The sequence below is a fragment of the Ovis canadensis genome, chromosome 14 (genome assembly GCF_042477335.2).
Source record: "Ovis canadensis isolate MfBH-ARS-UI-01 breed Bighorn chromosome 14, ARS-UI_OviCan_v2, whole genome shotgun sequence".
Lineage (NCBI taxonomy): Eukaryota > Metazoa > Chordata > Mammalia > Artiodactyla > Bovidae > Ovis > Ovis canadensis.
Window position 1 is genome coordinate 61,001,432 of NC_091258.1, and position 16,057 is coordinate 61,017,488.

General features: G+C 51.1%; 1 protein-coding gene across 2 annotated transcripts in view; it reads left to right on the top strand.

Annotated features, from left to right (window-relative positions):
* The window catches only part of SIPA1L3 (signal induced proliferation associated 1 like 3), a 253,130-nt gene that overhangs the window by 217,929 nt on the left and 19,144 nt on the right, over window positions 1-16,057 (top strand). For both annotated transcript variants that reach the window (XM_069550352.1, XM_069550353.1), the window contains exon 16: window positions 6,445-6,666. In XM_069550352.1, the coding sequence (XP_069406453.1) occupies window positions 6,445-6,666 (222 nt within the window). The remainder of the gene's footprint in view (window positions 1-6,444; window positions 6,667-16,057) is intronic.

A 16,057-nucleotide genomic window follows, 5' to 3' on the forward strand; every position in this document is an offset into this window, starting at 1 on the left:
TCTAAAGACCTGATATTTTTGCTCCGAGGCTGAAGGCAGAATGTTGCCACGTGCGGCTACTACACTGAGCCTGATAATTCTAGCCATGTGCGGGGACTGATTCGGCTCTCAAGCCCCTGCCGGACACCAGGCAGAAAAGGCCCCACACAGGCCCCCCTGGGGGTATCTGGTGAGCAGCATATCCCAGGCTCTGGTCTCTGACTGCCTGTGTCCAGGTCACAACTCCAGCACTAACCAGCTGCATGGTCTCCACCAGGCTCCTTAGTTTCTCTGAGGCTCAGTTTCCTCGTCTGTAAAATGGAGGTGAAGATAGACTCTGTGGTCCAAGGCTGCGAGGATACACCCACACCATGGGTTTGAAGCAGCCAGCACAGGGCCTGAGACATAGCTGGTCCAAATACATCAGCTGCTGCTAGGTTCGGTTCTCATGTGTTACGTATTTGTCATGACTACCGTTGTCATCAAAAGTACAGGTTGGTGGTTAAACAGTACGTCTCTTGAGCCAGACTGCCTGGCTTTGTATCCTGGTGCTGTCCTCAACCAGTTGTGTAATTTGGGGCGTTATTTTAAAATCTCTCTGGGCCTCGGTTTCCCCACTTGGAACATAGGGAGAGTGGTACTTCCTGCCTCATGTGTTGCTGGGGCAACCGAATGAAGTGACGCCTCCGAGATGCTTGGAGCAGGGCCTCGCTGTGTGCACGGGCTCGGCGCCGGCCACTGCCCTCACTACCACCTGCTCCATCAGTGCTCTTCCTCCCAAACGCAAGTGCAGGATTCCCCCGGTGATCTGGTGGCTAAGAGTCCACCTGCCGATGCAGGGGGCGAGGGTTCTGTCCCTGGTCTGGAAGGATTCCACGTGCTGTGGGGCAACCAAGCTCAGGCTCCACAGCTACTGAGCCCCCACGCTAGAGCCTGTGAGCCTCGAACACTGAAACCCGAGCACTCTAGAGCCCGTGCTCTGCAACAAGAGAAGCCCCCGCAACTAGAGAGTAGCCCACACTCACCAAAATTAGAGAAAACCTATGCACAGCAACAAAGACCCAATGTAACCAAAAAAAAAGGCAGGGGTGCAGCTCCCTTTGTGCCTGTTGCCCGCCCGGGGCCACCCATCAGCCTTCCCAGGGATGAACAGACCAGAGCATGGCACACTCCCAGGCAGCTGTGCAGTTTCTTCATTCAGCCTACAGTTTTCCTGTTTTCACTACAACAAAATCTTGACTGCTCCCCCTGAGATATAGCACAGGTAAATGCCCAGCCTCTCTGGGGGAAGGTGGGGTGAGAGTACAGAGCAGAATGCCCCCTCCTCAGCCCTGGGAGAGCCCGGAGCCTGGGCATTTAGCCCCTGGGCACACCACATCCCTGTGTGTCTGCAGCTCCAAGAGCACATTCCGGTGCCCAGGCCTACCCTGAGCACTTTGTGCAGATATGATCTCGTGAGGCAAGTGTGTTGTTGCCTCGATTCTCAGAGGAGGAAACTGAGGCTCCCTGAGGGGAAGGGGCTCCAGCAAAGATTATAGCATGTCAGTTGGGGCTGGGATTGGACCCCAGGTCAAGTAAGCAGCATGGTCTATGTTCTCAGCATGGTTCTCCGGCAGCGCTCATGCCTCGTTTTTCAAGCTGAGGCTCGGGGAGGGCACCTGGCCTTGCAGGTGCTTCAGAGAAAAGGTGTACTCACTCTGTTGATTGCCAATGGGGTAAGAAATCCACCCTGTGCTTGGCACCTGGCACAGCTCATGGTCCAAGGGGGAGTGAGAAGGGGCGCCCATCTGAGCGGGCCGGGTTGAGAAGCACAGCATATTCAGAATAGTTCTTTGTGGCCCTGCTGTGTGTAGGGGGCACCCGTTCATGCCTGAGGCTGGTAGAGGTTGAAAGCAGGGATAGTCGTGGGAATGCCTTTGGCTCCAAGCAACAAGTCCCAGCTCAATTGGAGGAAGTCTGTTACCTCTGAGAACATGAAGTCCCACACTAGGGAGGGCCCCATGATTGGGGAATTTACTGACTCAAGGACTCAGGTTCTTTCCCTTTCTTTGTTCTGTCTCCATCGGCCTGCATACTGGCTCCCCTCTCAGTCTCAAAGTGACTGTCCAGATGGTCACCATGTCAAGTGGAAGAAGAAGTGACGTTTACTACAAGTGGTCTTTGTTAGTTTTCCAGTGAAGTAACCTTCCCCAGAAGTCACCTACCAGACAGTCCACACACACACCTGATGCTTCACTGTCCACAAGTAGATCACAGACCTACCCCGACCCGTCCCAGACAGGTGGCATCCAACATTCGGGATTGTGTCCTGGGCTGGGTGCCAGGTCACCTTCCTTGAGGCTGAGTAAAACCAGCCTTCATTTACAAGGTGACAGGGAATAGGATGATACCCAGTGCCTGCCATAGGCTGAGGGAGCAAGCCCATCCCAAATGGGGCAATGGATGGAGCCAGCTGGCAGACACAGAGAACGGGGTGTTCTTCTTTGCCTCTTGCTTTGATTCTTACTGTTTGCTTTGGCCATGCTGGGTCTTTGTTGCAGCACACAGGCGTTCTCCAGTTGTGGCATGGGGCAGAGGCTCTCTCATTGTGGCATGTGGGCTTCTCGGTGCAGAGCGTGGGCTTAGTTGCCCTGTGGCATGTAAGATCTTAGCTCCCCAACCAGGCATCAAACCTGCGTCCCCTGCACTGGGGGGCAGATTCTTAACCACTGGACCCGATCTTCCTTTTTTTTCTTTATCATCTCTTGTTTGTTCTTTCCAGCTCATAAAAGCTGAACATGGCTGATGACAGGGTAGAGAAATATGTACTGTAGAAATATAAAAGTTAGGGTTAAAACCAGTTAGGATATATTCATAGAGTGGACCACCTGCAGCCATTGAAGGGGAGAGGGTTTTGTGTGGACTGACATGGAGAGAGCTCCAGGGCATGGTGTTAAAGTTAAAGCCAGGTGCAGAGCAAGCTCATGATAGGCTGCCATTTATGTTAAAAACGAAAATTGGGAGGCTACACACACTGGGCTCTCTGTTGAAGAAGAAGAAAGGGGGAAAGTCAAGGTTGCTTCAAATATGGAGACTGAGCTGTCAGACAGCACTTTCATTTCTACCCTGTGCTGTGTATGTGGTTTCATCCCCCCCGTCATTACTGCCTCCAGAGATAATCAGTGTGCACTCCTCCAGAGATTTTTCTCCAAATCTGTACCAACCCAGGTCTATCAAACATATTTTGATGGTTACCCCAAACAGGGAAAGCATTTTACATTACACCCCAGTGTGGACATCCTCAGTAAAGTTTCACAAAACCACTTACCCTTGCCTCATATGAGGTACACTGAGGTTTTTTATTCCAGTCTGTTTCTGCCCACCCCCTACCCCAAATAACAAGATCTAGTAAATTGATTTCATGGCCCACAGTTGGGGAAAAAACTATACATTTCCTTTTCATAAAAAAAAGACACCCCCCCAAAAAAAAGCCCAATAAACATTTGACAACATATGTACATTTTAAAAAGAAAAAGCACGCTTTGCATGATGCCTCGTTTCCACTTCCTGTAGCTCAGGCATCTGTCTTCATCCATAAACAGAAGTTGACCTCATTCTTCACACTAGCTGCATAGTTTTTGATCCTATGGATATGCTTGGACTGATCTAAGAATTCAGGCCATGTCCAGCTTTTTCTTGTTTACACACAGCATTGCAGTGACCATCCTTGTATGTGCCTGCATGTCCTTGTGCAGGCTTTTCTGTGGTGTGGATTTCTGGGAGATCACATGCTAGACTGACACTACTCACATCTTTCAGTTCAGCTCAGACACTGTCTCCTCCTTGAGGAAGCCCCTGTGACCTCCCCAGATCAAGTCCAATCCTGATGTTACATGCTCCGTGACTCCCTGGACAACCCCTCACCAGTGCACAACCTTGGACCTGTTGACAGATGTTGCTAAATTTTAGAAAGTCTATATAAGTCAGTCAGAGCTTGCATTTTAAAATCCATCCTGACAGTCTCCCTTAGGCTTGGGATGTTTCAGTATTCACACTTAATGACGTTACTGATGATGATTCGATTTGCATTCGCCGTTTTGCGCTTTGTTTTCTATGTTTACTATCTTTCTCCTTTGCTCTTCCTTTACTTTTGCCTTTTGTGTTAAATTAGTTTTAGTACACCATTTGGATTCTTCTTAACTTTAATTATAGTATGCATCTTATCAGTGTATTTCAGATGAGTGCTAACTGAATACCAACAAAATATAGAAACTTTCCTCCAATAAAGCCCCATTCCTTTCCCTCTCCTTTGTGCTGTTACTGTCATACATTCTACATCCATATATGTTATAAACCAAACAATAGAGTGTTATTATTGCCTTATACAGTCTTACATGTAACTTTAGAAGTTAGAGAAGAAATAAGAAAACCTAAATATTCCATGTTGCTGCTCAGTTGTGTCCAACTCTTTGTGACCCCATGTCTATAGCCCACCAGGCTCCTCTGTCCATGGGATTTTCCATGCAAGAATACTGGAGTGAGTTGCCATTTCCTTCTCCAAAATACTCTATGAAGTCTTTTGTTTTAACCCATTCTTACCATCTTGGACCCTTCACTTCTCCATATGAATTCAGGTCATCACCTACAGTCATTTCCTTTCAGCCCAGGGAGTTTTTACTTATTAGGCAGATGTGCTAGCAATGAACTCTCTGAGTCTGTTTATCTGGGGACATCTTTATTCTGCCTTCATCTATGAAGGATAGTTTTGCTGGACACAGAAGTCTTGGTTGATGGTTTTTTCTCTCAGCACCTTGAAAATACCACCCCATTCTTGGCAACCCACTCCAGTACCCTTGCCTGGAAAATCTCATGAACACAGGAGCCTGGTAGGCTGCAGTCCACGGGGTCGCAAACAGTGGGGCACGACTGAGCAAATAACACACACTTCCATTGGTTCAAATGACAGGTCAGCAGTTGATTGTATTGATTTCCTCTGTATATGATGAATCTTTTTCTCTTGATGCTCTCAGAGGTTTTATCTTAGTGCTTGGCTTTCACTCGTTTTTCTGGATGAAGTCTTTGTGTTTATCCTGGTGGGGATTTGTTGAGTTTCTTAGATGTGTAGATGAATGTTTTTTTACCCAGTTTGAGAACCTTTTAGCCATTATTCCTTCAAACCTTTCTTCTGCCCCTCTTTCTCTTCTCCTTCTGGAACCCTCAGTGAGGTTTTACGGTGGCAGAACTTGTTTGTTCATTGAGCTGGGCAGGGGGGTGGGAGGAGCCCCAGGCTAAAACATCAGATTTCCTCTGTTCTTACCCTGAAGTTCAGTTTTTCAAGAAAATAAACAATACTTGGATTGTTGCATGTCCTCGGTCAATTTCCAGAGTGCTGAAATGGTTGTTTTTGTTGATTTTGTGCTTGGTGGAGAGAGAATTTGCCAGTCTTTTCATTCATCCATAGTCAGAAGTCCCACCCTTTAATTTTGCTAAATTGACCTTCAGTAAGTTTTTATTAACTTGCACTCCAAGGACATTAGTTTTCCCATTAAAGACCTCTTACTTGAAGTGGAATTAGAATTTTATTTTAAGGTTTTAAAAGCTGATTTGCTTCAGTGGGGTCAGCAGTTGGGTCCCCAAGACTTGGGTCCTAATTAAGCACATGAGGTTCATTGTAGCATTAACTCCACAGGAATCCAGCATTTGGAATATCGAGCTGTGGTTTTAGATTAGATCAGCTGGAGTGGTATCTGAGGTGTATTAGTGCTCAAAAAATATTTGAGTGAAGATACTATGTGGCAAGGCACAAGTTTAACAAAAATAAGTTACAGAACAGTTTATTAGCACAGACTCAGTTATATGAAAATATAATTCTCGCACCCTTCAAAAAAAAGGTTCCTGTTTTCCAGTTGTATACACATTTTTCTTTTTGTCTGTTTTTCTTTTTCTTTCTTTCTTCTTTTTTTTTTTAAAGCCGTGCTGTGCTGCTTGTGGGAATTTAGTTCCTGGCCAGGGATCAAACCCAGGGCCCCAGCAGTGAAAGTGAGTCCTAACCACGGACCACCAGGGAATTCCCAACATGTGTGTTTTAACCATAGGAAAGGGTTAAGAAAGAAATACGGTGAACTGTAAACCATGGTTACCTCCAGAGATGGGTCGGCAGGACCCCCACCTTCAGCTGTGTAGGTTGTGCTCAGGATACAAAGAATCTCCAGGTGTTTAGGGAATCATCCACCCACAGAGGGTGACTTTTTTAGATACCCATAGAGGTACCAACTGTGCTAGGAGGACATCGCTGGGAGGGGGTGGGGGCTGTGAAGGCAGCATTACCTTTTCTCCACGTAGACATCTATGTATTAGAATTTTCGCGACAGTATCTCTCCTGTGTGAATGAACTATTTTTTTTGTTTCCCAAGAGTAGATGTAAACAGATTGACTTTTCGAAACGTAGGACAGAGTTGTTTTACTTTTCTAATTTTTACATTGCAGCGATATGAGCTCCAGGGCCGGCTACCCCGCTCAGGTTCACAAGACAGCCAGCACCGAGACCCCGCGGCCCTCACAGCTGGCCCAGGCCAGCGCCTTCCAGCTCTCCACCTCTGTCCCCAAGTCCTTCTTCTCCAAGCAGCCCATGCGCAACAAGCACCCCACGGGGTGGAAGAGGACAGACGAGCCCCCGCCACGGCCGCTCCCCTTCACTGACCCAAAGAAGTAAGTGCGTGGGCACCTGGTGAGGCACCCCCAGAGCCAAGCTTGGCATCTCGGGGCAGGGGGGAGGGCGACCCCTCGCTCCCTCATATGTCAGTCACCATGCCAGTCTACGCACTGGGAATACAACCACGCACAGGCCGACAGGGTCCCTGCCCTCCAGGGCGCCATGCTGGTTGGGAACACGGACAGCAAATAGGGTGACTGAGAAAAGTGTGCAGAGTCGGGTGGTGGCGAACCTTGTGACACATCTGGACGAAGACCCTTCCAGGCAGAGGGAACAGCAGCTGACAGGCCCTGCGGCAGGAGCGGGCTTGGTCTGCAGGGAAAGGCCCGTGTGAGCACATGAGGTCAGAGAGGCAATGAATGCAGACCGTGGAGGGTTCTGTGGGCCCCAGGTAAGGGCCTGGGCGTCTGCTGTAATTCAGGGGGAACCGTAGAAGGGTCTGGAACAGAAGGGGACAGACCTAAGTTGGGTATTCACAGGGCCCCTGTGGCTGCATGTGGAGCATGGCCTGCAAGGGACCAGGAGACAGGGGGCGCTGGTGTGATGGTCCAGGCTGGACATAAGAGGCCTGGAGTGGGATGGAGGCTGAGGAGGAAGAAGCAGGCAGCTTTGGGATAGATTCTCTGAAATGGGAGCTAGCAGGTTCCGCTGGCAGATCGGATGTGGTGTGAAAGAAAGAGCGAGGTGAAAGGTGATACCAGGTCTTTCAGCCTGGAGGATGGGCAGACTCTTCTTGAGCTGAGATGGGGACTGAGTGGGGAGTGGGCTCAGGGTTGGAACTGTAGCTGCTGCTGCTAAGTCGCTTCAGTCATGTCCGACTCTGTGCGACCCCATAGACGGCAGCCCACCAGGCGCCCCCGTCCTGGGATCCTCCAGGCAAGAACACTGGAGTGGGTTGCCATTTCCTTCTCCAGTGCATGAAAGTGAAAAGTGAAAGGGAAGTTGCTCAGTCATGTCTGACTCTTCGAGACCCCATGGGCTGCAGCCTACCAGGCTCCTCCATCCATGGGATTTTCCAGGCAAGAGTACTGGAGTGGGGTGCCATTGCCTCCCCGTGGAACTGTAGAGTGAACTGTAAACCATGGTTCCCTCCAAGTGGGGAGCTCCAGAGCTCAGGGCTGGACGGGTTACCCTTTTTTATTTTTTAGCTGCACTGGGTCTTGGTTGCTGCACGAGGGCTTTCTCCAGTTGCAGTGAGCAGGGGCTACTCTCACTGTGGTGCACAGGCTTCTCGTTTTGGTGGCCTCTCTTGTTGGAGCACAGGCTCTGTGGCACATGGGCTACAGTAGTTGCAGCTTGCAGGCTCTATAGAGCACAGGCTCAGTAACCCTGAGGCATGTGGGATCTTCCCAGACCAGGGATCAAACCAGTGTCCCCTGCATTGGCAGGCGGATTCTTAGCCACCGGACCACCAGGGAAGCCCACAGATGGATTTCTGTTGTGATGTTCAGTAGACACGGAGGAGGCAGTCGGGTAAGGAGTCTGGAGCTCCGGGGAGAGGTCAGGCTGGAGAGAATGGGACTATTGTCAGCATAAAGGCTGGAGAGGAGGGGGATGTAGGCCTCCGCCTGAGATCCCTCAGTGTTCATATGAGGAGGAGGAGCCAGTGATGGAGGAGCCCAGATGAATGTGGGGTCTGGGAGCCCAGGGTGACGACTGGGAGCAATCAGGGAGCATAGGGTTGAGCCTCCCAGAGGTGACTGGAGGATGCCAGAGAGAAGCCAGGGCAGAACAGGAGGCAGCTGGTTTGGGGCATTTTGCTCTGAAACCAAAAAGAAGAGAGGAGTGGTCAGTTAAAAAGCGGTTCTTTGAATTTGGAGGTTTTATTTATTTTAATTTGGCTGCACTGCACAGCACATGGGATCTTAGTTCCCCAACCTAGGATCGAACTCATGCCCCCTGCATTGGAAGTGTGGAGTCTTAACCACTGGACCACCAGGGAAGTGCCAGTTTTTGAAGTTAGAGTACAATGATACTGAAACTTTATCCAGTACTCACCACATGCCAGTTTGGGTGCTGAACTCTAGTCCATGAATTGATTCACTGAACCCATCTCAACAACCCTTCTATGGGTTGTTGTTCAGTCAGTCATTCATTTCCAACTCTGTGACCCCATGGACTGCAGCACATCAGGCTTCACCATCTCGTGGAGTCTGCTCGAACTCATGTCCATTGAGTCGGTCATGCCATCCAACCATCTCATCCTCTGTCACCTCCTCCTCATCCCGCCCTCAATCTTTCCAAGCATCAGGGTCTTTTCCAGTGAGTTGGCTGTTCGCATCCGGCAGCCAAAGTATCAGAGTTTCAGCCTCAGCGTCAGTCCTTCCGGTGGGTAGTCAGAGTTGATTTCCTTTAGGATTGACTGGTTTGATCTCCTTGCAGTCCACGGGGCCCTCAAGAGTGTTCTCCAGCACAACAGTTGGAAAGCATCGTCACGTTCTTTGGCTCTCAGCCTTCTTTATGGTCCAACTCTCACGTCCGTACACGACTACTAGAAAAGTCATTTCTAGTGATTTTTGACTAGACGGACCTTTGTCTGCAGAGTGATGTCTTTGCTATTTAATATGCTGTCTAGGTTTGTCATAGCTTTTCTTCCAAGGAGCCGGCATCTTTTCATTTCATGGCTGCAGCCACCGTCCCCGGTGCTCCATGAAGCAGACCTGTCATTTGCCCAGCTTTACTGAGGAGGCCCAGAGGCTCACAGCTGGGAAGGGGTGGAGCTTGGGTCAGAACCCAGAAAGCCACAGCTCCTCTTCAGGTGGGGGGCCTGCCCTCCTCCGTGCTGTTCTCTGTAACGTCCTCTCTCATGACCTGGAGGGGGCCATTCAGATGTGTGGTGACACACAGAGCTCATAAGGAGAGATCAGGATCCCTGGAGAGGTGGGCGAGTGAGCAAGCCGAGAATCCAGTTCACGCTGCTCGCCTACAGCCGGGGGCCACTCTGCAAACTAGATTTTGATCCTCCCCTCCCCTGACTAAAACCTCCAGCGGCTTGCCCCGCTCCCAGGACTAATGACAAAGGCGCTCCTTTCCTGAGCGCATATATCGTACCAGCCACTAGCGCACCGTGGCTTTGCCCAGACTCCCGCCTGGACCCCACACGGCGTGCCTGTCACCCCTCTGCCCTCCTCCCCCACGCTCCCCCAGGCTTGCTCCGCTCCACCCGCCCGGCCTCTCCCGGCTCCTCAGTCTTGAGTCCCACCACGTGCAGGCCAACCTCAGGGCCTCTGCAGTGGCTGTCACCAGTTCCCAGAATGCTCTTCCTCCACGTCTTGGGGCCGAGGTGGGGTTCCGGAGCTTGGTCTGGTGCCACCTCCTTATTCGGGTCTCCCCAGCCTTCCGTCCCTGCTGCCGTCACTCCCTCCCTGGTCTCCGTTCCACGGCCCATTCCTCCACTGGAAAGCAGGTGACAATCTTGGTCACAAGACAGGTGTCACCTGACACTGTGTGGACACTCCATCAGTGAGTGGGATGTCTGAGCCTCACATCACACTCCATTCTCACTGTAACCGCATAAAATACGGTAAGGCCCTCATTTTCCGGGTTGCCAGAGGGTCCAGCCCTGCTGGCCCCACTCTGCTCCTCCATGGGAGTGGCTGCCCTGGCCTCCCCAGCACGCGTGCTGTCCCTTCTGCCTGGGAGCCCCCTGCCTCACTGGCTCCGTCCTGCCCACCTGGAGTTTGCTGGGGCTGCCATAACAAAGCACTGCAGATGGGGGCTCAACAGCACAAGTGTCTTTCCTCGGAGCTCTGGAGGCTGGAGGCTGGAGGCTGGAGCCAGGGTGGGAGCAGGGTTGGTTCCCTCTGTGGGCGGAGAGGAAGTGTCTGTAGCATGCCTCTCTCCCGGCTTCTGCTTGATTCGCCAGCAATCTGTGGGGTTTCCTGGCATGTAGATACATCTGGGTGTATGTCTCTGTGTCCATGTCTCCCTTTATAAGGACACCAGTTGTTAGATTAGGGTCGCTCTTAATTGCCTCGTTTTACCTTGGTTGGGCTTCCCTGGTGGCTCAGATGGTAGAGAATCTACCTTCAATGCAGGAGACCTGGGTTTGATCCCTGAGTCAGAAAGATCCCCTAGAGAAGGAAATGGCAACCCACTCCAGTATTCATGCTTGAAGAATCCCATGGACAGAGATGTTGGCAGGCAACACAGCCCATGGAGTAACAAAAAGTCGGGCACGACTGAGCGAGTAACACTTTGACTTTACCTTGATTACCTCTGGAAAGACACCATTTCCACATCAGGCCAAATTCTCATATTTGGACTTAAACATATCATTTAACGCCAGCCCTCAGGTCTCTCACAGACCTGCCATCCTCAAAGAAACTTCCAAGCCCCACACCAGGCTCATCTGTCCCATGGACCCCACACTTCTTCCCCTGCTTGGCCTCTATCCAGAGCTCGTCACAGTCTTTTGCTAGATATTCAGTTCTTTCCTGTCAACCCATTGGACTAAGGGTACTGGGACAGCAGACCCACCTGAGCCCCATCCAGGACAAGGTATGTAGTAGGCACTCAGAAAATATATCTGGCAGATTTCCCTGGTGGTCCAGTGGTTGGGACTCCATGCTTCCACTGCAGGGGCACAGGTTTGATCCCTACACCAACCGAGATCGTACACGCCACCGTGGCATGGCTGAAAAAAATAGATACCTGGACAGGTGACAGCCAAAAACAAACAGCAGCCCCCTTTTTCCACCATAAGATCCAAAGAAAGCTGTTTATGTCTGTGTGTGCATTGCGTAAAAATATGTAAACTAAATATATACAATACTGGGGGACACAGAATAGTTTCGTGGTTTCTTATATTTATTCATTTGGTTACAGATACATTTTTAAAATTACATGCTTTAAGTAATATGTTAACTTAGAATTAATGCTTTTGTCCACGTGCTTTTAAGAAAGCTGCTTTATTCAAACTCTCCCCGAGCATTTTGGAAATGTCTTTGTCATTGTTAGAGACACTTCTGAGTCACCTAACCTAGTTTTCCAGAAAACATTGTCTTTACTTCCAGCTAAAGTATTTGAGGCTAAACATGTTTTTTTTTAACCTGTGTATAATTCTGTTGCTGAAATTTTATCCCAAGGCATGAGAACTCATTTGCATAACTTATTTACCTACTTTTACTGGTACCTCCCCTGCCAAGTGGGCTTCCCCAGTGGTGCAGTGGTAAAGAATCTGTCTGCCAGTGCAAGAGACGCAGGTTCAGTCCCTGGGCCAGGTAGACCCCCTGGAGGAGGAAATGGCAACCCCCTCCAGTGTTCTTGCCTGGAGAATCCCCATGGACAGAGGAGCCTGGTGGGCTACAGTCCATGGGATCAAAAAGAGTCAGACACGACTGAGCGACTAAGCGCGCCCGCGTGCACGCACACACACACACACACACACACAGATACACACACACACGCTCATAAGCTCTTTACCTTTTTTAACTCATTTAACCTTCACTACGCACAGTGAGTTGTAGGACACACACACACTGACACATACACACACTCATAAGCTCTTAACCTTTTTTAACTCATTTAACCTTCACTACGAACAGTGAGTTGTAGGACTTTGTATCCCATTTTCCAGGTAAGGAAAATTGAGGTACAGAATGGTTAAGTCATTTGCCCAAATTCACTCTGTTAGTTAAGGTTAGTCATTGCAGGTGTCATGGTTGTACAAAGGTCACCACATATTTCTTTTAACATTTATCTTTACTTATTGGCTACCCCCGGCCTTAATGGCAGCACGCAGAACCTTTGATCTCTACTGTGCATGTAGAGTCTTTCCTTGCCACACGTGGGACCTTAGTTCCCTGACCAAGGATCAAACCCAGGCCTTCTGCATTGGGAACTCAGAGTCTTAGCCACTGGACTACCAGGGAAGTCCCATAGGTCACCCCTAATATGAGTGTGTCCCCAAAAGAGTAATCACCAAATCTGCCTCCTTTCTCATTGATTCTGGTCAGGGACCTCTAACATATCCCCAGAGCGCTATAAATGGCTGCAGCCAGCACAGGGATGCTGTCCTTCAGCCAGGCTGTGTGGATGGGGCTTTACAGACCCCCCAGGTCCTCCCGGTGACCCTATTTCTAGAGGAGGAAGCTGATGCACAGTTAGAAGTGCATAGCCTGGGTCACCCAACTGGAAGTGGCAGAGCTGGGATTCATATCTAGAAAGAGAACTGGCAGGGCATCTCATCATGGGAAAGATTCAGGCAAGGCTCGCATCCAAGGCCAGACTCACGCCTTCTGAGGACTACTGACTTCTCGGAGGAAACAGTCGCCTGTTGGGGGTGCATGCTCCATTGCAAGAAAAGCGGGGAGTGAGCTGTACCCTGAGGGGACCCAGGGCACTGAGGTGGAAGCCCCTCACCCCCCGCACCCAGCCCCTCTGCTGCAGGCCCCGGTCAACACTGCAGCTCTGCCTCAGGAGAGGGCCGAACAGCCCCATTGTGACTGCTTTGTCGCAGGACGCTGAACTCACTGGCCTGCCTTCCCCCGACCATGAGAGCAACACAGCCTGGGGGTCGGGAAGGACTCCCTCGTTGGCCGCTCACTCCTCCCTCACTCAGCTTGTCTCTCTTTAAACTGGCATGACATCCTCCCCACCTCCCAGCTGTGAGGACCCCAGCACGGAGGTTGAGCTGCACAGGGCTGAGCAGGAGAGAGGGTGACCAGGGTGGCCAGGCTGGGCCCCCACGGAGCAGGAGACAGAAACTGCGGCCATCAGCCCCCTTCCTCAGCCGTCCAGGGCACCTCCTCCCCGCCAGGCCTGTCTCAGCCCGACTGAAAGGCTGGCGTGTGGCGGCCCTGCTGGCCCTGGTCCCTGCAGACAGGGCCTGGTGAGGAGGAGGCAGGCTTGCCCTAGGGAATAGCCTGCTTATTGCTTACAGTGGAGCAGTGGTTGTGGCGGGTGATCCCCCAGGTCACATCTGGGGACCCAGGCTCCAAATGTCCTCATCCATAAGAAGGGCAGTCTTGGGACTTCCCTGGTAGGCTAGTGGTGAGGACTCCCACTTCAGCTGCAGGGGCATGGGTTCAATCCCTGTTCAGGGAACTAAGATCCCATATACTGCATGGCGTTGCCAAAAAGGTGGGGGGGGGGGGGGCGGAAATGAGCAGCCTGGGGCCTGAGAGAGAGGGAGTGCTCAGGGGGCGAGCTTTGTTGCAGCTGCTGTTATTGCCACCGCAGTCAGGAGCAGTCCCCCGAGTCAAGCCCCGGACCCGACTCTGCAGTCACTGTGTCAGAAGCTCTCAGGGCATCAGTGCTCTTGCCGGTAAAGCGAGGCGATGGAAGTGATGGCCACGGGGCAGGAACGTAGCCCCGTGAGACACCCCAGCTCCAGAGTGGGGGCCCACACCCCCAGAGCCGCCGTCACTGCGTCCCAGGCACACTGAGCACTGTGATCGTTCATCAAGAGCAAATCTCAGGCGGCTCAGAGCATAGGGCACATGTGGCTTCCGAGCATCATCCCCTCACCATGCCTCGGTCCCCAGCCTCTAAAGGGGAGGACGGGGTGCCTCCCTCCCTGAGGCGGCACAAGGAGTCAGCGAGGCCTCAGAAAGGGCCGCTCAGCGTTGGCACTGGCATCTAGCGGTTGACGCCTGGCCTGCAGGTGCCCTCCTTCCTCGAGTTTAGGGGCCCTGGGTTCAGCTCAGCGCAGCCACGGAAGCAGCAGCGTCCCCACCCCATGGCAGGGTCGACCCCCACCCCCACCCACCTCTCCCAGCCAGCCTTCCAGGAAAGTCGGCATGCGGCCCAAGGCGCAGACTCGATGAGTGTCCTCGCCAGCAAGGCTGGCAGAACCCCCAGCTCAGGCAGGCCAACCAACAGTGGTGCTAATTAGCTTAATTAACCCAGCCCCAAGGGAGCTGCCTGGGTTGGAGGCCAGAGCGCCCAGTCGTCTGGGATCAGGCCCAGCCAAGTCAGAGCCTTTGGTTGCCTTCCACTCCTGGCCCAGCCATCACAGGAAAAAGAAGTTGCTGTTGTCCTGCTCCTAACTACAGGGCCTTCTTTGTCATTTTTCTGTCTCCCTCTTTCTTTTCGAATGTGAGTGGTTTAATTCCCCAGCGTGGCAAGTGCAAGTTCAAACAACACGGGCAAATGAGGGACTCTGTCCAAGGCTGTCAGTCAGAACTTTGAGAGAGGGTACCTCCTTCTGGGTGTTTTCTTCATTTGTGTGTTAGATGGTAAAACATGCAGAGAGTAAAAACCAAACTAGTTCAAAAGGGTGTGCCGTGAAAACCAGGCCTGTCTCCCTTCCCTGGCCCCTAGCCATCTAGCTCCCCTCCCCAGAGCAACCATTGTTTCATTTCTTGTCCGTCCTTACAGAAGTGTTCTGAGCGCACGCGAGTGTGTGTGTTTCCTTCCCGCCTCCCCCTTTTTTTTATCCATGGGTCACCTCCTGTCTGTGCTTCAGCCTCTTTCACTTGCTCTTTTCTCAGCTTGGCGACAGTTCCATATTAGATAGAACGCAGAAGGTGATCTCATTCTTTTTAACAATCAGAGTCGAGTCCATTTTCTCCTCAGAGGTCATTAGATTTAAACATTTATAAAGACCAAAGATCTTGAGAAGAAGGAAAAAGATCAGAGGTGCACAAACCCAGTTTTTTTCCTTTTAACCTGGAATTAATGCCATCTTAAATTATTGCTTAGAATTTTCAGTTTAGACAATACATTAGGAAATCCTCCCAGAAGAGAGAGAGTGTGGACAAAAATGATGAGTTTGACTCTCCGAACTGAATTTCATCATATTTTATTCCTTTTAGACATGTCATAGCTGCCCACTAACAGTCTCAGGCCATGTGGCACTTGCAGTGTATAGATATATGTGGAGCTGAGGGTCGGAGAGGAGGTTCCAGCAGGATTTCTTCCAGGGAGCCAGCCCTCCGCTGGAGAACCAGGAGAGCCCCACTCAAGTCCTAGGGGTTCTGAGAGCTGGGCGGATGGTTTCAGCAAATGAACCCAAACAGAGCAAGGAAGGAATGCTTGTGTTCTCCTGGCTTGACTTTTAAAGTATCTCTGTCTTTTTGTTAATTTATTTTTGTTGGCTGTGCTAGGTCTTCATTGCTGTGCACTGGCTTTCTCGAGTTGCAGCAAGAGGGGGCTGCTCTCTACTTGCGGTGCGAGGGCTTCTCATTGTGGTGGCTTCTCTTGTTGCAAGCATGGGCTCTAGGGTGCGTGGGCCTCAGTAATTGTGGTGCACAGGCTTAGTTGCTCCGTGGCACATGGGATCTTCCCAGACCAGGGAGCAAACCCATGTCCACAGCATTGGCAGAGAGATTCTTAAACACTGCACCACCAGGGAAGTCCTCTCTACTTTCTCCTGGTTTATGGAAGTCATTTAAGCTTGCTGGGAAAGGAAGGGAGAGCGGAAGGGAAGTTGGAAGGAAGGAA